The 22,642-nt window shown below is 37.9% G+C and overlaps 1 protein-coding gene, 1 long non-coding RNA gene and 1 pseudogene across 3 annotated transcripts in view; 2 read left to right on the top strand and 1 right to left on the bottom strand.

Annotated features, from left to right (window-relative positions):
- The window catches only part of LOC127542765 (AN1-type zinc finger protein 6-like), a 29,531-nt pseudogene extending 26,934 nt beyond the window's left edge, over positions 1 to 2,597 (top strand).
- A 10,477-nt stretch (positions 2,598 to 13,074) lies between these two features.
- On the top strand, positions 13,075 to 14,361 carry LOC127542881 (fructose-bisphosphate aldolase B-like). Its single transcript, XM_051968772.1, has one exon. It carries the CDS (start codon positions 13,078 to 13,080, stop codon positions 14,257 to 14,259), a length of 1,182 nt encoding a protein of 393 aa, XP_051824732.1. The 5' UTR covers positions 13,075 to 13,077; the 3' UTR covers positions 14,260 to 14,361.
- Positions 14,362 to 22,232: 7,871 nt separating this feature from the next.
- The window catches only part of LOC127542889 (uncharacterized), a 60,088-nt gene continuing 59,678 nt past the window's right edge, over positions 22,233 to 22,642 (bottom strand). Inside the window, exon 7 of one of the 2 annotated variants that reach the window (XR_007948909.1) lies at positions 22,233 to 22,342. This is a non-coding gene — a long non-coding RNA (uncharacterized LOC127542889). The remainder of the gene's footprint in view (positions 22,343 to 22,642) is intronic. The other variant, XR_007948908.1, reaches the window with a different exon arrangement.

The following is a 22,642-nucleotide window of genomic DNA, read 5'->3' as shown; positions in this document are numbered from 1 at the left end:
CTGGAGTCTACCTTCATAGGCTGATATTTCACCTGGAAGATGATCATATACTTGAGATCTAGTGTGGTTTCAGAAAGGTCCAAGGACCAGTCAATATGGTATTTGCTAACTGACAACTCTATGAGAAATGCCAGGAGTAGAACAGAAATCTATACACAATGTAGATCTGACCAAGACCTTTGACACAATTTTCCCTTTACATATTCATGCATGGGAGGGCCTGGCTGAGGCGCAGCAAGCTGGGAGTTTGGCGGCTTCATCTGTCCCCATCACTGGCAGCGGTTGTGGCTGGCCAATCTGCCTGGAATGGAAAAACAACCTGACATTGGGAAGTGAGAATCATGACCCAGGTAGAGAACTGCAAACTCTCCTGTGTACAGGAGCAGACCTGCTCTCCTAACCCTTGCTTCCTATATGTTTTCTCCAGGGTGCACCGGAGAGGAATATGGTTCAGGAAACTTAACTATAGCATGGTGCCTGTGCTTTCTTTCAGTGGCTTTGCATCTGATGGAAAACCTAGGGTGCTACTAAAAATGGAATAATAGTAATGGAGGACCTATCCACCTGCACCTCCTGTCAGTAATCCAAATATTTGCCAGTTCAGTGTACAGTGGGAAATGTCCCAGAAACTCCTTACAGCTCACACATCCACCATCTATGCAGTTAAACTCTGTATCAAAGCAGTCACTTTCAGCAGATTCCATCGGATCTACCCAAGTGGAAAGTATCCTTGTCAACAAAGCAGTACCTGAATGGACTACTTACAAGCTTCAAGATGGGACATTTAGTGCAGCCCTCTGAAGAGCAAAGTAAGTCACAAACCAAACCAAAAAAAAAAAAAACAAAAAACCGAATTTCTCTTTCATGGGCAGGGAGAAAATAAGGTTGGCTGGGTTTGATTGCTGGTGTGGACATGTTTACTGTGATGTGCACTGTTATTCAGATACACAATTGCAAAGCTGATGCTGTTGAGAAAATCAAAAGAGGAAATGCCACAGTTGTTGGGGAAAGACCCAGAAGATTCAAATTCCTTCTGGAATGCCCAAATCCTTTTGACCATCTGCAAACTGACTTGAGCTTTTTCCTCCTAGTTACTGGGAATGTAAAGCAAGGTATCTTGCACAGAATTTTTAGTCAAGCACATCATCAGAAGAATGGATTTTTGTTCTTGTTTTGAAAATGATCCAAACGTTTATTGCCATTGCATTTCTGTGGCTGAAAATACTTAACTTATAAACATTATCCTTTTAAGGTCATTTTAATTTTAGTTAAGTGGAGAGGGCTTTTATAATAAACATGGAGGAATATTGGAAGAGTGTACTTTTCCATGCATGTGCTAACCTTGCAGCAGTTTATTTTTGCATTGCATGTATGTGTGTATAGCTTTTCTCTGCAGCATAATTTCTCTTTGGATAATGCCTTTTATGGTACAAGTAGTTATCTGTAACTGAATGTATTGTGGTCACTATAGATAACAAAGGTTATATATTTGTTAGCATATTAGCTTCTTTGTACCTGTGGCCTATTTATGCATGAATTCATTTTCATTGTAATGAGAGAGTATGTGCCAATGAGAAAGGAGCGGAAAGACTGTATGCATTTCGTTGCTGACTACAGGTTTCTCTGGGATTAAGTCCATGAGTCTGTATGTACACAAATATGAAGAATCATCTGAAGTAACTGTGTTGTATTTGTGTTTATCCACTGGTCTTAACTTTGATTAAATAAAAAAGAAAAAGAAAAAAGAAAGGCAAAATAAAAATTAAAAACTGCACACAATTACAGACTCTGAGAGACACCCATAGGCACAGAAAAACACAGATATACAATTTTGAGACAATGGCCCTGATATCATTACTTCTCCTTGCCTACCTTACTAGATGTCTGTGGGCCATGCTGTGTCTGTCTGTCTGTCTGTCACACACACACACAGCCAAAGAAATCATCACTTTTTAAAAAATGGCACCTGTTTTTTGTTTCGCAGATATTCTAATCTGACACTTTATCAATCATATGTCAACTAATCTTCATTTCACTGAGTTTATCTTCCTCTGCTTCTCTCCTGTCTCTCTGGTGCACACAGTCAGAAAGAGAAGGAGAGAAAAAGAAATTCTCTCTGTTCTTTATCCTATGATACAGAGGGCAATTGCCATTTCAAGGTCTCTCTTAAAAGCATTGAAAGTTCTCTTTTTTGTCTAAGATAATCTTCCATTTAGTAACACAAATAGCTGACATCATAAGGGATGGCCCTATTCCATCCTTCCCTCAGTGGAATTCTATCAAGGTACAAGCCAATGTAGTTCTGAGGTTCAGGCTAACCCTTCCATGTCCACTTGCATGTGGGTGTCCAACAAACCACCTCTCCCTCAGGAGTAAGGATTCCCCTGCAGAAGTTTCACTCCATAGCCCTCTTCTCTGGTACCTTGTCAACTATGCCAAACATAAGAAGGTAGATGTGTTCTTCCTCAATTAGGCCAATTGTGGGGTGATTGTACCATGAGAATGCCAAGATATCAAAGAGAAGCTCATAACAGCTTGTTTATTAATAGGCTGTATTAGTATGAATTAGGTTAATAGGAGGAAGAGGGGAAAGGGTTACTTACAGGAGTCCTGTCAACTTGGGCTGTAGTAGGACAAAGTAACATCATGAATTTTCCTCCCAATCCCAGGCCGGGTCATATTTTATGCCTAAAAAGAAGAAAGAAGACATAGTACCAGGATGGCTCATGTCATATGCAACTATTCCCGTGGGATATTTGGAGCATCTTTTGCTTTTTTATATATGTTCTTTGTAAAACTTGAGGCCATAGTGTTAGGCTCTAGCCTACTCCCCCACCCCTAGACAGATATAGATATCTGAGTCATCTATAAAGAGATGACAAGAAAATCCATAGGAGATTATGAAGTCACAAAAAGAATGAGTGTAAAGAGAGGATATGTTATCCTCCATGTCACTTGATAGGTCATGACCTCATCCCCATAGACTTGAAAAGTAATTTCTTCTTTTCTCCTTTAATTTGCTAACAATTCCCCTTTGGGATCTAATTTGTGGATACACTTGAGTTTTAATTTGATATGTGGTGTGAGGCCTTGGATGTCCTATCCGACTTCTGTTAACCTGTTTTTCATTTACCCCTTCTTTTTATGGAATAGTGTGTCCTTTCCTGCCTCAACCTCCCAACTTCTGATTTTGTATTTCTTTTATTCTGTTACTGTATTTTTTGATTCTGTATACTGCATATGTAATATTTTCCAGTGATCAACCTATTTTTAACAAGTATCGACAGATTTGTAGTATAGTTTTAGACCTGCTGTAAAACCTAACCCAGACTGCTTGCTTTACTCCTTCCCCTCCTCCATTATTACCCATGAGATTCTTGAACTCTTGAAAAAAATTTGATGTTTTCCGTTTTTTGCAGCACCATAGCATATCATGTGTCCTTTCCTCTTTCCCCTCCCTCAGAGTCATCCCATGTGATAAAGTATTTTTTGTTTTAGGGAGGAAAAAAATAGTTATCAAAATTGATAGATGCATTGGTAAATGTTTGTCATGCATAACACTCTGGGGACTTCCCACCTCCAAAAAAGGGTAGGTTGAAGTTGTCTTGCTCTTGTAGGTAGATAATATTACTATTTCCCCTAATTAACATACACTATTCAGTTGGCTATATCACATGCCATTTGCTGTGACTAAGGGTTTCGTAGGTATTTTTAATGGTGATGATTTGGTCTGAATGGTTAAATTTACACTAAAACAATTTATTACTAACTTCCCAAATCCAGGACTTCATTTGTCTCTGTTGTGCTCTCCATAACTGGCACTGAACTGTCATCTGTACTAAAATCCAATAAAAGCAGGGTTTTGAGGGTTTTAAAGTATCATTGTGAGATCTGGACAGGAGCCAGAATACTCAGTGTTGCCCATGAAATGTTGGTTGCTTTATTTATACTTTTCCCTTCTTTGTTAGATCTTAATCTTTCAGAAAGTTGAAGAGAATATTGAAATATTCCAGTTAAGAAGTTATGAGAAGAGAATACATTTAAGATCTATTGTGGAACTTGCAATTGATTCAGATGACTGGCACAAAGCAACTTTGGTATAGATTAAAATGGTTTATGAACACAACCAAGCACTTAAGAGAGAATGGACAGATGAATAGCAATTTAATCAGAGATAGTCTCATGTCAAATTCCACTCCCCAATTATGCCATGGGTGTATTGTAGAGTAGTGGCCCAGATGACCAACTGGATGAGGAATCAGGTTGAAGTCACAGAGCCACAAAAAGCCTAGGTTTTAGTAGGATCTTCATACAAAGGGCCTGACATGACCTATAGTTCGTGAGGTGATGGGTTCAGAGAATAAGGACCAAAAGCAAAGTGGGACTCTCTAATGACTGACCAGGAAAGCCACATCACAAAGGTTGTGGAAGAGTTTCATTGGCCTAAACAGGCACAAGTCTGGCCATGGCTCTGGCTACACACTACACTCCCGATCCCTCTTTCCCAGAATAATTCATGAAGTTTTGCCTTCATAGGAGATTCACTTCAACCAAAGGACATAGGAGAAATGTGGATACGTCTTTTCCATTGACTACATCTCAGGACACTTTGGATCTTCATAGTATTTTGTGACAAATAAGAAGACAATTGGGAAAACTGAGAAAGGCCTTACCCTCCACAAGAACCTATATTTGACCAGGAGAACCAATACTTAGGCTATTTCTGCTTGAATTTGGAGAACCAGTTGAACTACTCCCTAGAGTCACTGGGGGGAGGGGAAGCGGGGAGTGAGAGTGGAGGTAGGGGGCAGAACCAAGATGATAGAACGCAAACATGACTTTCTGTGACCTCCTCTGACCTTCTCTCAAACCAACAGCAGATTAAGTCTCTAAACTGGTTTTGGAGTCAAAGAATCCACAAATATCTGGAGTATAACACATTCCCAGAAGAAGATACCTTAGAAGAATTACAGAACAGGTCTGTTTCAATCAGGCAGGAGAACTGTCTGTGGAGCCCAGACCACAGCACAGGCAGATGGGGCAAGAAGCTGGGATGGGGAGTCAGAGTGTTGTAGCTTCCATGCACTTGGTAATCTTCTGTGCGCCTCTTAGGGCCACTCTGTTCTGGTTGCAAGTGGGTGATCTAGCAGATTTGCTACAAAACACAAATTGTAAACCAATGAGCCCTGGAAGAACATAGGGCCTAGCCACAATTAACCAGCACCAGAAATCAATCAGGAGAACTGCCCCAGGGAAAACTAAAGCAGCTGCCACTCCTTTTCATTAAGAGCAGACCAAAAGCCTTTAAAAATGAGGAAAAAACAAAAAGAACTGTCACTATAGACATGAATGAGAAGAGAGAGAAGAACAGACCTCAAATCCTGAGGCTCTTAAAGACAAAGCAACTCCAGATGAAGCCCCAAAGAGAGACATGAGCTGGTCCCCACTGCACAAGGCTTTCTTGGAAGACTGCATAAAGGATCTTAAAAGAGAGTTAGAAGAAAAATGAAAAAATGAAATGAGATCATTTCAAGAAGGGATGGAAAAATAATATAATGTCCTGCAAAAGAGATATGAAAAAGACATCAAATCTCTGAAAAACAAAATTTGTGAAATGGAAAAAGAATACAATGAACTAAAAATTGCAATTGGCCAATTGTAAAAGGAGCTAAAAAAGGTAACTGAAGAAAATGATACACTAAAAATTAGAATTGAACAATGGAAGGGAATGACTCAAAAAACACTTCAAGAATCAGTCAAACAAAAATTTTTAAAAAATGAAAAAAATAGAAGAAAATATGAAATACCTCCTAGGAAAAATAACTGATCTGGAAAACAGATCTAGGAGAAACAATCTAAGGATAATTGGACTTCCTAAAAGCCATGACAAAAAAAAAAAAGAATCTAGACATTATCTTACAGGAAATTATAAAACTGTCCTAATATTTTAGAATCAGAAGGTAAAATAGCCATCAAAGAATTTACCAATCACCTCCTGAAAGAGACCCCAAAATTAAATCCCCAAGGAATATCGTGGCTAAATTTCAGAACTATCCCACCAAGGAAAAGATATGGCAAGCAGCCAGAAAGAAACAATTTAAATACAGAGGAGCCACAATTAGGATTCCAAAACCTAGCAGCTTCTACCTTAAAGGATTAAAGGGCCTGGAATATAATATTCCAAAAAACAAAGGAACTGGGATTACAGCCAAGAATAAACTATCCAGCTAAAATGAGGATTATCTTTAAGAAGATGGATATTCATGATATAAGTGAATTTAACCTATTTCTAATGAAAAGACCAGAATTGAACTAAAATTTTGATTTCCAAATGCAGAACTCAAGAGAAGTATAAAAAGGTAAAAAGAACTCATAAGAATTATATTTCTGTTATGGGTATACTTAGAGAGTGCATATATAATTTGACTTTATTATGATAATATGAAAAAGAAACTAGAGGTAGAAAGGGGATCTTACTGGAAAAGGGCAAAATAAGAGAAATTACATCTCACAAAGAGGCAAAGAAAACCCATTATAATTGAGGGAAAGAAGTGAGGGGGATGAGCATTGTGTGACTCTTACTCTCAACAGGATTTGGCTCAAAGAGAGAATATCAGACACTTTTGGTTTCACAGAGAAACTTGTCTCACCTTATAGGAAAATGGGAGGGAAATAATAGAAAAAAAACAGAAGAATTAGAGGAAAGGTGTAAAAAGGGGGAGGGGCTCTAAACAGAAAGGACTGTTTCAGGGATGTGGTCATCAAAAGCAAAATACTGGGGAGGAGAGAAGGGGAAAGAAAAGAGAAAAGCACAACCTAGGGTAAATAAGATGGCAGGAAATATAGAATTAGTTATTTTAACTGTGAATGTGAATGGGATGAACTCTCCCATAAAGAGGAGGTGGATAGCAGACTGGATTAAAAGCCAGAATCCTACAATATGCTGTTTACAAGAAACACATTTAAAACAGAGTGATATATACAGAGTAAAGGTAAAGGGCTGAATCATTTATTATGATTCAGGTCAAGTAAAATAAAAAATAGATCTAATTGAAAGAGTTAAGGAAGGAAACTATATCTTACTAAAGGATACCATAGACAATGAATCAATATCAATACTAAACATATATACACCAAGTGATAGATGATCCAAATTCCTAGAGGAGAAGTTAAGAGACATGCAAGATGAAACAGACAGCAAAACTATAAAAGTGTGAGATCTCAACCTTGCTCTCTCAGAACTAGTTATATTAAACTAGATAAATCAGAAAGAAGTTAAGAAGGTAAGCAAAATGTTAGAAAAATTAAGTATGATAGATCTTTGGAGAAAATTGAATGGAGACAGAAAGAAGTTTACTTTTTTCTCAGAGGTTCACACAAAATACACAAAAATAACCAAGTATTAGGGCATAAAAACCTCAAAATCAAATGCAGAAAGGCAGAAATAGTAAATGCATTTTTTTTCAGATCATAATGCAATAAAAATCACATGCAATAAAAGGCCAGGGGAAAATAGACCAAAAAGTAATTGGAAAACTAAATAATCTCATCCTAAAGAATGATTGGGTGAAACAGCAAATTAATTAATAATTTCATCCAAGAGAATGATAATGAGACAACATACCAAAATTTGTGGGATGCAGCCAAAGCATTAATAAGAGGAAATTTTATATCTCTAAGATGTTTATTTGCATAAAATAGAAAAAATCAATGAATTGGGCTTGCAACTAAAAAAGCTAGAAAAGGAACAAATGTACACCAAGATAAGGTCAAAATGGGTTCATGACCTAGGCATAAAGAATGAGATTATAAATAAATTGGAAGAGCATAGGATAATTTACCTCTCAGACCTGAGGAAGAGGGAAGAATTTATGACCAAAGAAGAACTAGAGATCACTATTGACCACAACATAGAAAATTTTGATTATATCAAATTGAAAAGTTTTTGTACAAACAAAACAAATGCAAACAAGATTAGAAGGGAAACAATAAACTGGGAAGACATTTTTACAATCAAAGGTTCTGATAAAGGCCTCATTTCCAAAATATATAGAGAATTGACTCTAATCTATAAGAAATCAAACCATTCTCCAATTGATAAATGGTAAAAGGATATGAACAGACAATTCTCAGACAAAGAAATTGAAATTATTTATAGACATATGAAAATATGCTCCAAATCATTATTAATCAGAGAAATGCAAATTAAGACAACTCTGAGATACCACTACACACCTGTCATATTGGCTAGAATGACAGGGAAAGATAATGTAGAATGTTGGAGGGGATGTGGGAAAACAGGGACACTGATACATTGTTGGTGGAATTGTGAACACATCCAGCCATTCTGGAGAACTATTTGGAACTATGCCCAAAAAGTTATCAAACTGTGCATACCCTTTGATCCAGCAGTGTTTCTACTGGGCTTATACCCCAAAGAGATACTAAAGAAGGGAAAGGGACCTGTATGTGCCAAAATGTTTGTGGCAGCCCTGTTTGTAGTGGCTAGAAACTGGAAAATGAATGGATACCCATCAATTGGAGAATGGTTGAGTAAATTGTGGTATATGAATGTTATAGAATATTATTGTTCTGTAAGGAATGACCAGCAGGATGAATACAGAGAGGACTGGTGAGACTTACATGAACTGATGCTAAGTGAAATGAGCAGAACCAGGAGATCATTATATACCTCAACAACGATACTGATGGAAGTGGATCTCTTCGATAAAGAGAGCTAATTCAGTTTCAATTGATCAAGGATGGACAGAAGCAGCTACACCCAGAGAAAGAACACTGGGAAATGAATATAAACTGCTTGCATTTTTGTTTTTCTTCCCGGGTTATTTATACCTTCTGAATTCAATTCTCCCTGTGCAACAAGAAAGCTGTTCGGTTCTGCACACGTATATTGTATCCAGGATATACTGTAACCTATTCAACATGTAAAGGACTGCTTGCCATCTGGGGGAGGGGGTGGAGGGAGGGAGGGGAAAAATTGGAACAGAAGTGAATGCAAGGGATAATGCTGTAAAAAATTACCCTGGCGTGCGTTCTATCAATAAAAAGTTATTTAAAAAATATTGCTTTGCATCAAAAGCTCAAAAAAAAAAAAAAGAAAAAGAAAAGAAAAGGAACAAATGAAAACCCCCCAATCAAATATAAAACTTGAAATTCTAAAAATAAAAGGAGAGATTAATAAAAAGGAAAGTTTAAAAAACTATGGAATTAATAAATAAAACTAAAAGTTGGTTTTATGAAAATACCAACAAAATAGATAAACCTTTAGTTAATTTGATTAGAAAAAGGGAAGAGGAAAATCAAATTGTTAGTCTCAAAAATGAAAAAGGAGAAATTTCCACCAAGGAAGAGGAAATTAGAGCAATAATTAGGAGTTACTTTGTGCAACTTGATGCCAATAAATATGATGAACTAAGTGAAATGGAGGAATACCTACTAAAATATAGATTGCCCAGATTAACAGAAGAGGAAATAAATTACTTAAACAGTCCCATTTTAGAAAAAGAAATAGAACAAGCTATTAACCAACTCCCTAAGAAAAAATCCCCAGAACCAGATGGATTTACATGTGAATTCTACCAAACATTTAAAGAACAATTAACTCCAATGCTAAATAAACTATTTGAAAAAATAGGGAATGAAGGACTCCTGCCAAATTCCTCTTATGACACAGATATAGTACTGATACCTGTGGCGTTCTTCTTCTTTGTCTATAATATAATGGTCCTCTGTGGGAGCAGGTTTCTTGGGGAGGTTTTCTGGAGGCAGCCTTCATTTTAGTTCAGATCAATAATCACCTCAAATACAGCCTGGAGTTAAAATCCAATCTTTTATTGTCTCTTCCAAAATAGCCCAGTTAGCTTTCTTTGGTTCCGAGAGCTCTTGTTGCTAGTCTTTTGTCTCTGCCTCTAGCTCAACTACAACTCCTGGCAATCTTCCGAACTGACTGACTGACTGAAGCTTTTTTTATGCTCTTTTAGAGGTGTAAACTCAAAGGGTGACTCTTCCTCTGAGAGTGGGATTATGGGAGGTGTGAATTCGTGAATCTCATACTGAATACTGAAATCTCCCAACTTGTGAACTCTAATGTGTGAGCTAATGTGTGAACTCTCAAAGGTTCTAGTGACTTAACAAAATCAATTCTAGTGACTTAACATCTTGTAAGGATTTGCTCTAACGTGTGAACCAATAAGCATTGTTTCTATCAATACCAGTAAGTTATCACTAGGATTCTAACAATACCTAAACCAGGTAGGATGAAAATAAAGAAAATTATAGACCAATCTCCCTAATAAATATTGATGCAAAAAAATCTTTTTTTTTTCTTTTTTTTTTTTAAGTTTTTTTATTTAATAATTACATTATATTGACACTCATTTCTGTTCCGATTTTTTTCCCCTCCCTCCCTCCACCCCCTCCCCTAGATGGCAAGCAGTCCTTTATATGTTGGATATGTTGCAGTATATCCTAGATACAATATATGTTTGCAGAACCGAACAGTTCTCTTGTTGCGTAGGGAGAATTGGATTCAGAAGGTATAAATAATCCGGGAAGAAAAACAAAAATGCAGATAGTTCACATTCGTTTCCCAGTGTTCTTTCTTTGGGTGTAGCTGCTTTTGTCCGTCATTTATCAATTGAAACTCAGGTCTCTTTGTCAAAGAAATCCACTTCCATCAAAATATGTCCTCATACAATATCGTTGTCGAAGTGTATAATGATCTCCTGGTTCTGCTCATTTCACTTAGCATCAGTTCATGAAGGTCTCTCCAAGCCTCTCTGTATTCATCCTGCTGGTCATTTCTTACAGAACAATAATATTCCATAACATTCATATACCACAATTTACCCAGCCATTCTCCAATTGATGGGCATCCATTCATTTTCCAGTTTCTAGCCACTACAAACAGGGCTGCTACAAACATTTTGGATGCAAAAAAATCTTAAATAAAATATTAGCAAAGAGATTACAAAAAATCATCCCCAGGGTAATACACTCATGATCAAGTAGGATTTATACCAGAAATGGAGGGCTAGTTCAATATTACAAAAATTATTAGCATAATTGACTATATCATAACCAAATTAATAAAAAAAATGATTATCTCAATAGATGCAGAAAAAGCATTTGGTAAAATCCAACATCCATTCCTATTAAAAATACTAGAAAGTATAGGAATAAATGGACTTTTCTTTAAAATAGTAGCATCTATTTAAAACCATCAGCAAGCATCATATGTAATGGGGATAAACTGGAGCCATTCTCAGTAAGATCAGGGGTGAAACAAGGTTGCCCATTATCACCATTACTATTCAATATTTTATTAAAAATGCTAGCTTTGGCAATAAGAAAAGAAAAAGAGATTAAAGGAATTAGAATAAGTAATGAGGAAACTAAATTATCACTCTTTGTTAATGATATGATGGTATACTTAGAGAACCCCAGAGATTGTACTAAAAAGCTATTAGAAATAATTCACAACTTTAGCAGAGTTGCAGAATACAAAATAAATCCATATAAATCATCAGCATTGCTATATATTGCCAACAAAATCCAACAGCAAGAGATATATAGAAAAATTCCATTTAAAATAGTTAGCAATAATATGAAATATTTGGGAATCTAAATGCCAAGGGAAAGTCAGGAACTATATGAGCAGAACTACAAAGCACTTTCAACACAAATAAAGTCAGATCTAAACAACTGGAAAATATCAAGTGTTCTTAGATAGGTCAAGTAAATATAATAAAGATGACAATATTCCCTAAACTAATCTATTTATTTAATGCTATAACAATCAAACTCCTAAGAAACTATTTTACTGACCTAGAAAAAATACTAACAAAATTCAACTGGAAGAACAAAAGGTCAAGAATTTCAAGGGAATTAATGAAAAAAAAAAGCAAATGAAGATGGCCTAGCTGTACCATACCTAAAACTATATTATAAAGCAGGAGTCTTCAAAACCATTTGTTATTGGCTAAGAAATAGGGCAGTTGAGCTGTGGAATAGGTTGGTTCACAGACCAAAATAGTCAATAACTAACTATCTAGTATTTGACAAACCTAAAGACCCCAGATTTTGGGATGAGAACTCACCATTTGACAAAAACTGCTGGGAAAATTGGAAACTAGTATGGCAGAAACTAGGCATTGACCTACACTTAACAACATATACCAAGAGAAGGTCGAAATGGGTTCATGATCTAGGCATAAAGAATGAGATTATAAATAAATTAGAAGAACATAGGATAGTTTATCTCTCAGACCTGTGGAGGAGGAAGGAATTTGTGATCAAAGAAGAACTAGAGATCATTATTCATCACAAAATAGATCATTTTGATTATATTAAGTTAGTTTTGCAAAACTAATGCAGATGAGATTAGAAGGGAAGCAATAAACTGGGAAAACATTTTTACATTCAAAGGTTCTGATAAAGGCCTCATTTCCAAAATATATAGAGAATTGACTCTAATTTACAAGAAATCAAGTCATTCTCCAAATGATAAATGGTCAAAGGATATGAACAATTTTTCAGATGATAAAATTGAAACTATTTCCACTCATATTGAAAGAGTGTTCCAAATCACTATTGATCAGAGAAATGAAAATTAAGACAACTCTGAGATACCACTACACACCTGTAAGACTGGCTAAAATGACAGGAAAAGAAAATGATAAATGTTGGAGGGGATGTGGAAAAACTGGGACACTGATGCATTGTTGGTGGAGTTGTGAACGAATCCAACCATTCTGGAGAGGAATCTGGAATTATGCCCAAAAAGTTATCAAACTGTGCATACCCTTTGATCCAGCAGTGTTTCTACTGGGCCTGTATCCCAAAGAGATTTTAAAGGAGGGAAAGGGATCCATATGTACAAAAATGTTTGTGGCAGCCCTTTCTATATTGGCAAGAAACTGGAACATGAATGGATGCCCATCAATTGGAGAATGGCTGGGTAAATTGTGGTATATGAATGTTATGGAATATTATTGTTCTGTAAGAAATGAACAGCAGGATGAATACAGAGAGGCTTGGAAAGACTTACAGGAACTGATGCTAAGTGAAATGAGCAGAACTGCTCTTTGGCAGTTGCCTCCTCATCAGGAACTACTTATCACCGAAAGACTCTCTCCACCAAACAAGCACTATCGTTTTCAAGCACTTACTGCAGAGCAGAAGAAAGAGCTCTCAGACCTTGCCAAACGCATTGTTGCCGATGGCAAGGGGATCCTGGCTGCAGATAAGTCTGTAGGTACCATGGGCAATTGCCTGCAGAGAATCAAGGTAGAGAACACAGAAGAAAACCGCTGTCAATTCCGAGAAATTCTCTTCTCCGTCGACAAATCCATCAACCAGAGCATTGGGGGTGTGATCCTTTTCCATGAAACTCTCTATCAGAAAGACAGCCAAGGAAAGTGGTTCAGAGATATCCTCAAGGAAAAGGGGATTGTGGTGGGAATCAAGCTAGACCAAGGTGCTGCTCCCCTGGCAGGAACAAATCAAGAAACCACCATTCAAGGCTTGGATGGACTCTCTCAGTGCTGTGCCCAGTACAAGAAGGATGGTGCTGACTTTGGGAAGTGGCGGGCTGTGCTGAAGATCGCTGACCAGTGTCCTTCCAACCTGGCCATTCAAGAAAATGCCAACGCGCTGGCCCGCTATGCCAGTATCTGCCAGCAGAATGGGCTGGTGCCCATTGTGGAGCCTGAAGTCATCCCCGATGGAGATCACGATATTGAACATTGCCAGTATGTCTCTGAAAAGGTACTGGCCGCTGTCTACAAGGCCCTGAATGACCACCATGTCTACTTGGAGGGGACTCTCCTGAAGCCCAACATGGTGACAGCTGGACATGCCTGCACCAAGAAGTACACCCCTGAACAGGTGGCTATGGCTACTGTCACCACCCTCCACCGAACAGTGCCTGCTGCTGTTCCAGGCATCTGCTTTCTATCTGGAGGCATGAGTGAGGAAGATGCCACTCTTAATTTAAATGCCATCAACCTTTGCCCACTGCCCAAGCCCTGGAAGCTGAGTTTCTCCTATGGGCAGGCCCTGCAGGCCAGTGCACTTGATGCCTGGAGGGGCAAAGCTGCAAACAAGAAGGCCACGCAGGAGGCATTTGTGAAGCGAGCTCAGGCAAACAACCAGGAAACCAAAGGGCAGTACGTTCATTCAGGCACATCTAGTTCTGCCTCCAGCCAGTCTCTTTTCACTCCCTGCTACACCTACTAGTGTCCTAGGAATCTCTCCCCCACCAATGGCTCAGATCCTTTTTGCTTGTCTTTAGACTACTGAGAAGTAAATATATTTCAACTCAAAAAAAAAAAAAAGAAATGAGGAGAACTAGGAGGTCATTATACATGGCAACATCAATATTATACACAATCAATTCTGATGAAAGTGACTCTTTTCAACAATGAGATGATTCCAATTGATCAATAATGAAGAGAGCTATCTACATCCACAGAGAAGACTGTGGGATCTGAGTGTGGACCACAACATAGAATATTCACTCTTTTAGTTGTTGTTTGCTTGCATTTTGTTTTCTTTCTCAGTTTTTTTATCCTTCTTGATCCAATTTTTCTTGTGCAGCAAGATAACTGTATAAATATGTATACATGTATTGGATTTAATATATATTTTAACATATTTAACATGTATTGGACTACCTGCCATCTAGGGGAGGGGGTGGGGGGAAGGAGGGGAAAAGTTGGAACAGAAGGTTTGAAAAACTTACCCATACATATGTTCTATAAATAAAACGTTTTAATAAAATTTTTAAAAAAGAACTGTTCCCTAAATTCTATGGATGTTGCCAGTTTTCCACTGATAGTCACCCCAAAGTACCATGAAGTATTGGCTATAGCTCAGATGCCATCTTTACTAGCTAGCAGATAATGTGATGTGCTGGTCTAAAGCCATCAGTGTGAAGAAGTAAAAATTTAATTCCTGGGCATATGAGGAGGCATGAGGCACCCTTGGCCTCAGACACAGCTTATTACATCAGAGATGAAGAGTTCATACACTCATTTACAAAAGTAGCCTCCTGTTGAGTAAGCATGACTCTGCCTACATAGAGGGCATTTCTTCAACTGGAAGTTCCCCACACCAGTGAAATCCCAGATCCACCCCACCTTTTTCCCTCCCCACCCCTAAAACAAATCACTTCCTTCATGGTTCTCTCAGGTCAACTTCACACCATGTTAGCTTTTTTTGGTTGTCATTTCACTGCCTCCTACTGAGTGCCCTGTCACTTAACCTGAGCCTCATTTTTTCCACGTCTGTTAAATAAGAATCTTACAGTAGCTTATCTTCAAAGTCCCTTCCAACTTGAAGTCTATAATCTCATGAATTAGAAAAGGCAGAATGTGTCTGATATCCTCTTATGTATGTACTTGTTACACAAAAAAAGGAAAACAGAATAAGACAGAAGAAGAAGGACAGGTTTCTAACTTCTGTGGCTATGTCAACATGCCCTACAGCAACCTTCATAGTGGGAGGGCAAAGGTTTCTGTCTGATCCTGGGTGCAGAAGCATTTTTCCCAATCCAGAGCCAGATCTTCTCTGACATCTTCAATCACTTTTTTCAGATTCTGAATCTTTGGTTCTTTCAAATGATTTGTTTCTGATTGAAGCAGCTAAGGCAGGGGGAGGGGGGGAGAAGCATAAAAAAGAGTTACTTGTTCTTTTATTTGTTCATTTGTTAAATTTTATTTATTTTTAATTTATGGAAAAATAAGCATTTCCATAACATAATATAACATGATTGCTGTTATGTACAACTTGCTATTCCTGTTAAATATATGATAAAGTTATCATGTAAATTTTTTTCTATTTTTTTTTCTCTTTCTTCCCCCAACCCAGAGAGGGTTCTCATTAGACACAAATAGGTATGTGTAAGTAAAATTACACTATACATATTTCTATTTTTCAGTTTTATGTCTGGATGCAGATGGTGTTTCCTCATATGACTATTATAGTTAGTTTGGATAGTTATGATAATCAAAATGAGTTATACGTTCAATATCATTCTTTTTTTTAATAATAGCTTTTTGTTTTTCCAAATACATGCAAAGATAGTTTTAAACATTCACCCTTGAAAAACCTTGTGCTCCAAATTTTTCTCCTTTCCTCTCCTTCCTTCCTCCTCTCCCCTCCCCTAGATAACAAGCAATCCACTATAGGTTAAACATAGGCAATTCTTCTAAATGCATTTCCTTATTCACCATGCTGCACAAGAAAAGTCAAATCAAAGGAGAAAAAAAATGAGAAAGAGAAGGAAAAAAAAAGCAAACACAAGCACCAAAAAAGAGGTGAAAATACTCTGCTTTGACCTGTTTTCAGTCTCCATAGTTCTCTCTCTGGATGCAGAAGGCTCCTTCCATCACAACTCCATTGAAATTGTCTTGAATCACCTGACTAGTTCAATGTCATTCTTAAAACAATATTGCTCTTACTGTATACAATGTTCTTTTAGTTCAGCTTATTTAGCTTTTCATTATTTGTATCTTTTCCCATGATTTTTCAAGATCAAGTTCAGCATTATTATAGCACAGTAGTATTCCATCACAAATACTGAACACTGGTTTGAGCTATGCCATATTTCTTTTCTCCTTTGAATGGGCCAGACACAGGGCCTTAGTTTAGGGCATTAAGAAAGGATTTTTTCCCCATAGGTTGGGTTTTATGAGTATCATCTTATTGACCAGCGAATCTTGGTATACAGTAATGAAATATTAGGCCGTTTTTCAAAATTTTAACTAATCACATCTCTGTTCCATGATGGTTTCCAAGAATAAAACCATAGAAACCTCTCCCAAAATAAGTCTTGCAAAGTGAAATTAAGGAACCAGGCATTTAAAAAATAGCTCCCAAAAAAAATTTTATAAAAAAACAATCCTTACAGATTCCAACTGCTGGCCCAGTCAATCAATCAATATATTAGCATTTATCAAGCACCTACTTTGTGCCAGGAACTATTAGAGAGAACACCAAAACAGTCCCTGCCCTCAAGAAGCTTATATTTTATCAGAGAAAATGGCATATAGAAAAATAAGCATATGTGAAATAATCAGAAAGTAATGAGGGTGGGGATAAATACCAGTAGCTGGGGAAAAATCAGGAAAGACTGCAGGTAGAAGGTAGCACCTGTATCAAATTTAGAAGGAAACTAGGGAGATGAGGTGAGAGGGCATTCTAGACACCAGAGAAAGGAAGTTCAAAAAAGTGAAATCTTCTCAGCCAGTAGTATTAAATTGTGTTTTCTTTCTGTTTTTCTCTTCTTGAGTACTGACCCAATCATGAGTGTAGCCAAGGTTCTCTCTGCCCATAAGGGACTTGTAATTTTACTCAGAGTTTTAGGATTTGACAGTATAGTTCTTTACATACAATCTCATACTTGGCTCTCACTATTTCTATCATTAAAAAAGAAGGAAAAGAAAAAAATTGGAGAAAAGTGCCATTTCATAATAAGCCATTTACTTTCCCAAAGAACATACTTGAAACACACCAGCTTATAAAGAGAGGGAAAGCAAATGAATCTTGGCATTAAATCAGGAGGTCATGCTTGTATTTACAATTCTATCAGCATATGGACTATGGAACATCCAGAAATCATTATTTCAAGGGAAATGCCACAGTAAAAAATCTCAGCGTCCCAGCCCGAAAGTCTCAAACACTAGACTGATAAAGGGGATCAATCAATGAACATTTCTAAAGGGGCAGCTAGGTGGCACAATGGATAGCACCAGCCCTGAAGTCAGGAGGACCCAAGTTCAAATCTGGCCTCATATCTTCTAGCTGTGTGACCCTGGCAAGTCACTTAACCACAATTGCATTGCCTCAGCAAAAAATAAATAATACATATTTTCAAAGCACCCTACTTTGTGTCAGGATTGTGCTAAGTGTTTAAAATACAAAAAGAGGCAAAAGGTAGTCCTGCCTTTAAGGAACTTACAATAGAATGGCGGAGCTTATTTTTAAGTATGTGTATATACATATATATGTACAAATATATACATACATGCATGCATTCTAATGGAGGAGCTGCAAGTAGTATACACATTCTATAGTGAATCCCTGTTCCTTCTCTAGAGGAAGATGACATCAGTGCTATTCCAATGCTGCCTCCACAGTTATCTAGTTATCTTTGTATGAAATATCCTCTGTCCATTTAAGCATCTGCTTTTTTATAAACCTGAACTCAAAACCAGAGATTGTGAGTACTTCCTCATTTCTTAGTGCTCTGAACTTTTTCCATTAGAAATAGGCGATAGTATGTTATTAGAGATTAATGAGGTACTCTTAAGACTTTGGCTGAATATCCCAATTCACAGAATAGGCTAATCTCAAGATACTGATCTTAGTACTCTTTCAGCAACAGATTAAACTTCCAAATAGGAAAAACAGATACCTCTGATCTGTCACTGGTAAAACTTGCTGTATCAGGTATGGAGACCCTGGCCCAAGGTCCTATTTGGAAGTCTAATCTGTTGCTGAAAGAGTACTAGAATGCAAGTTATTGATAAAGATGCAGCACAAGAACTCCACCAGAGTTCTCCCTCCAGGCTGACCATAACTTCCACAACAACAGTTCAAAAATCCTCTTTTGGTTAGGCCCTCATTTGTCATTTTTATAACAAACCAGTGCATGTGGAAAAATGACCTAGGGAATTGGACTAAGGCTAAAATTCAATCAACATCGTGATGATATTTTTCAACTCTTGTGTCTTTTTTCCCCAAAAGGTGTAATATCTGCCTCCTCTTTGTCCTGACAAATTCCTCTCTCCCTTGCAATGAGTCGGAGTGACTTTCAGAAGAGGTATATGTACTCTAATTCCTCAGCCTGACATGGAGGGAACTCTCGGTGCCTGAAAGCTATGGCAGCAGGATATGGACCTGACAATGAATTACATACACATCTACTTTGAAGAGGCTACCTGAGCTGGCTGGGACGTCTCATCAGTAGGATGGTTACAAGGTGATGAACTTTTCAACCTCAGCAGCTCTTAAGAAAGACAGTGTAGTATGGAAGATAGAGCACTGGACAGGTTCAGCCTGGTGCTTCCTGTGTGGCCACAGAGAAATTAATTAACTCTTCTACAAAATGGGGATGCTGAAACTATATTAGAGAGTAGTTTTGATGATAAAGTCAAGCTACTATTACCAACTACCACTGCTGAATCAGGGAAAGATCCCCTGCTGATGAAAACAGATACCTGAAGTGACAAGTGTTTCTGCCAAATGCCTTTGTTTCAGCCAGAACTGTCAAGTAGCATGTAAACTCCTCTGCGGTACAGTGTAGCAGGATGTGTGGAGGAACTCACGGAAGGCCTGATCTTGGTCTTGCTCTTGAAGCCTCTCCTGCTTTGGCTTTGATTTGACTTGTATGTGTAAGTACTCCAGGGGCAGTATAATGCTTCCCTTTTCCTCTCATATTGGAGGAAAACCACCTCAGGGCTGCTGAAACACCCTCCCCACACCCCCCCCCCACACACACACAATGAACCCCCTGTTACATTAAAAAGGGAGTCTGAGGCTTGGGAGGCTGAAGAGGATTGGGAAAATATTCCAATTAGTTCAGAACTTGCCTGAAAATGGTCCACATTTAATTCAAAGCACAGGTTGTTTTTAATGCTATGCTTTCCAAAAGCCTCATTTTATTTTCTTCCTTTGCAATTATGTCCAAAGGACTCTATGGAATGAGAAGAGAAAAATCAACAGTCCAACCTCTTCAGACTCTTGGGAATATGAAAACACAGGACTTTCAAGAGAGATGTTCAGGTATAATCATAATGATTTGACATTCAACAGCTAATTTCTTTCTTTTTTTGGTGAGGGTGTGGTGGAACAGGAAACAGGTATGTTACTTAACCAGAGTCATACAGCTAGTAAATATCTGAGGATGGATTTGAACTTACATCCTCCTGACTCCAGGGTTGCTGTACTGTCTCCTGAGCCACCGAGTTGCACCTCCCCAGCTAATTTCAAATAAAGAAATATTCTCCCAATTCCCTCAAATCCATTGTCTAATGCTATCTGCTAGGCAATAGGATCCCCAGACTCTCACACACAAAAAGTGACTTTGTGTTTGTTCTGCATTTTCTGTGTACAAATTGTTTCTCCAGTAGAATATAAAGTCCTTGAAAGCAGGGGCTGTCTTACTTTTGTATTTCTAACTCCACTGCATAGTAGCACAATGCTTGGCATATAGCAGGTACTTAAGAAATGCTGTTTCAGCTGAAATCCACTGCCATCTGCCATGCAAACACTATGCCTAATACTTTTTATGCATTCTTTGTCTCAGCTAGCATCTTTCTCAATAGCAAGGATTCTCTCCACCACTTTGATTTCATGGATCCTTTTCCCCATGGATTCTTCAGAATCATGTTTTTAATTGCATAAAATACAGAAAATTACAAAAGGTGCCAATTACACTGCGATACACTTATAACATATTAAAGCAGGGGTCCTCAAACTTTTTAAATAGGGGACTAGTTCACTGTCCCTCAGATCGTTGGAGGGCCGGACTACAGTAAAAACAAAAACTTTGTTTTGTGGGCCTTTAAATAAAGAAACTTCATAGCCCTGGGTGAGGGGGATAAACGTCCTCAGCTGCTGCATCTGGCCCACGGGCCATAGTTTGAGGACCCCTGTATTAAAGGAAAACAAGTCTATGGACTCTGAAGACCAAACAATATCACAGGGTCAAAGCTATTCTCACTTTCTCTAGCCTTTGTTCTTCCAGAATTCACATTGACTCAGAGATCCTGAAGGAAGCTCAGAGCTTTGTGGAGATACACCATTAATTTCACAGCCTGAAAGAAATTAGTGGTAGGCAAAAATAAAGCAAGAAGTATCAAAGTGGGTCCCCTCTCAACTGAAGAAAAAAGGTTGAATAAATTGGATTCTAATGAAATACTACAATGCGTGTGAGTAATTCAGAGATGTACAGAAAGAAGTATGTGAACTGACACAGAATGAAGTAGGCAGAACCAAGAAAGAACATTATATACCACTATGACCTTGTAAATCAAAGATACACTTTTAAATGGAGGCCAAACTCAAAGTAGCTGCAGTTATCAGTCTTAGCCTGAGAAAACACGATCAAACTTTTCTTTCCTCTTAGTACTGATTGAGAGAATACTGAACTGAAATATTGTATACATCAGACAAGATTATTTTATTGGTCAGTTTTGGATTGTCATGCATTTATTTTTACAATGGAGGACAGAGCAGTAGGAAGAGTTTTCTGAAAAGTGGTATAAAACAAAACAAAAAGCATTAAAAACATTTTTAAATGTGTACATTTTAATCTAATTTTATGTATTTCTTTTTTTTTCATACTTATAATTTTCATTGACAGAACCCATGCCTGGGTAATTTTTTACAACATTATAATTTTATGTATTTCAAAGCACTTTCATAGCATCTAATTTGATGCTGATAATAACCTTATAAAGTATTGTATTTATTTTACAGTTGAAGAAGAAAACACACAAAAAAATTAGGTGTTGTATTCAGGATAGTGTCCTTTGTTAGGAGCAATATCATGACTAGAACTTATTCCCTGACTCCAAGGTTCAGAGCCCATTTTACTCCTTTATAAATCCAACAAACCATATGGTTTTCAAATGGGAGGTATAGAAAATATTTATAATATAGAATACAGGGAATCTTTGCATTGTTATCACTCAATTGCTTTGTCATATCAGAAAACAGAAAACCTTTCTCCCTTAGAAATTTCATTTCATAGAATCATAGCATATCAGAATGGAATTTTTCCCCTTCCAACTTCATGGACCTCCTGAAGTCTCTCCATAATTTCCTTGAGGGTCATTGTATCTTGGGTTAATAAACCTTACTGTAACAGAAAGAGTTCTGGGCTAAGTCAAGCTCTGGATTCAGATGTTCATTCTTCCCATTAGTGTGACTTCATGCAGATTGTTTCACCTCACAATGAGCCTCAGTTTTATTTGTGAAATGAGGATAGGAAAAACCATTTTGCTTCTTCCAGAGTCAAGTTAAATTAAATACATAAAAGTGCTTTGTGACTTCCAGGGGCGGAGCCAAGATGGCGGAGCAGGCACACACGACTCTCTAAGCTCCTCTCATTACCCTCATAACCAACTATTTAATCCAGCCTCAAAAATAGCTCTTCACTGCTTAAATTCATGAAGATAAGAAGCACTACCACTTACCAGCCGATCCGGAAGCTCGCCAGGAAAGGTTTGTCCTGAGGGGCCAGGAACAGACTAGAACAGGCAGCGAGAGGCTAGTGTCCTGAGCAAACCAGGGGCGGGAGTGATCTCTGTGGCTAGAGAAGTTATAGAGACGACTCTGCTATAGGCTAACTGCTCTGCCTTGATTACAAAGCAGTAAACTGGCAGAGAAATTAAAGCCTAAAACAGAGGGTCCTCTAAAAAACGCCAGAACTTAACGAGATCTGGCTGAAACCCCTCAAACCCGGAAGTGACTCAGGCAGACTTTACCGCAGCCCTGTGGCCACATCCGGCAGTTCGGGGCTTTTGCGGGGGCAGTTACTAATCTGCACGACAGTGGGGCACAGCCTGGGCAGCCTCTAATCGGCAGAATGGGGGGCTCGGCCTGGGGCAAT

The sequence above is a fragment of the Antechinus flavipes genome, chromosome X, assembly GCF_016432865.1.
Source record: "Antechinus flavipes isolate AdamAnt ecotype Samford, QLD, Australia chromosome X, AdamAnt_v2, whole genome shotgun sequence".
Lineage (NCBI taxonomy): Eukaryota > Metazoa > Chordata > Mammalia > Dasyuromorphia > Dasyuridae > Antechinus > Antechinus flavipes.
This window is presented reverse-complemented; position numbering and strand designations above follow the sequence as displayed.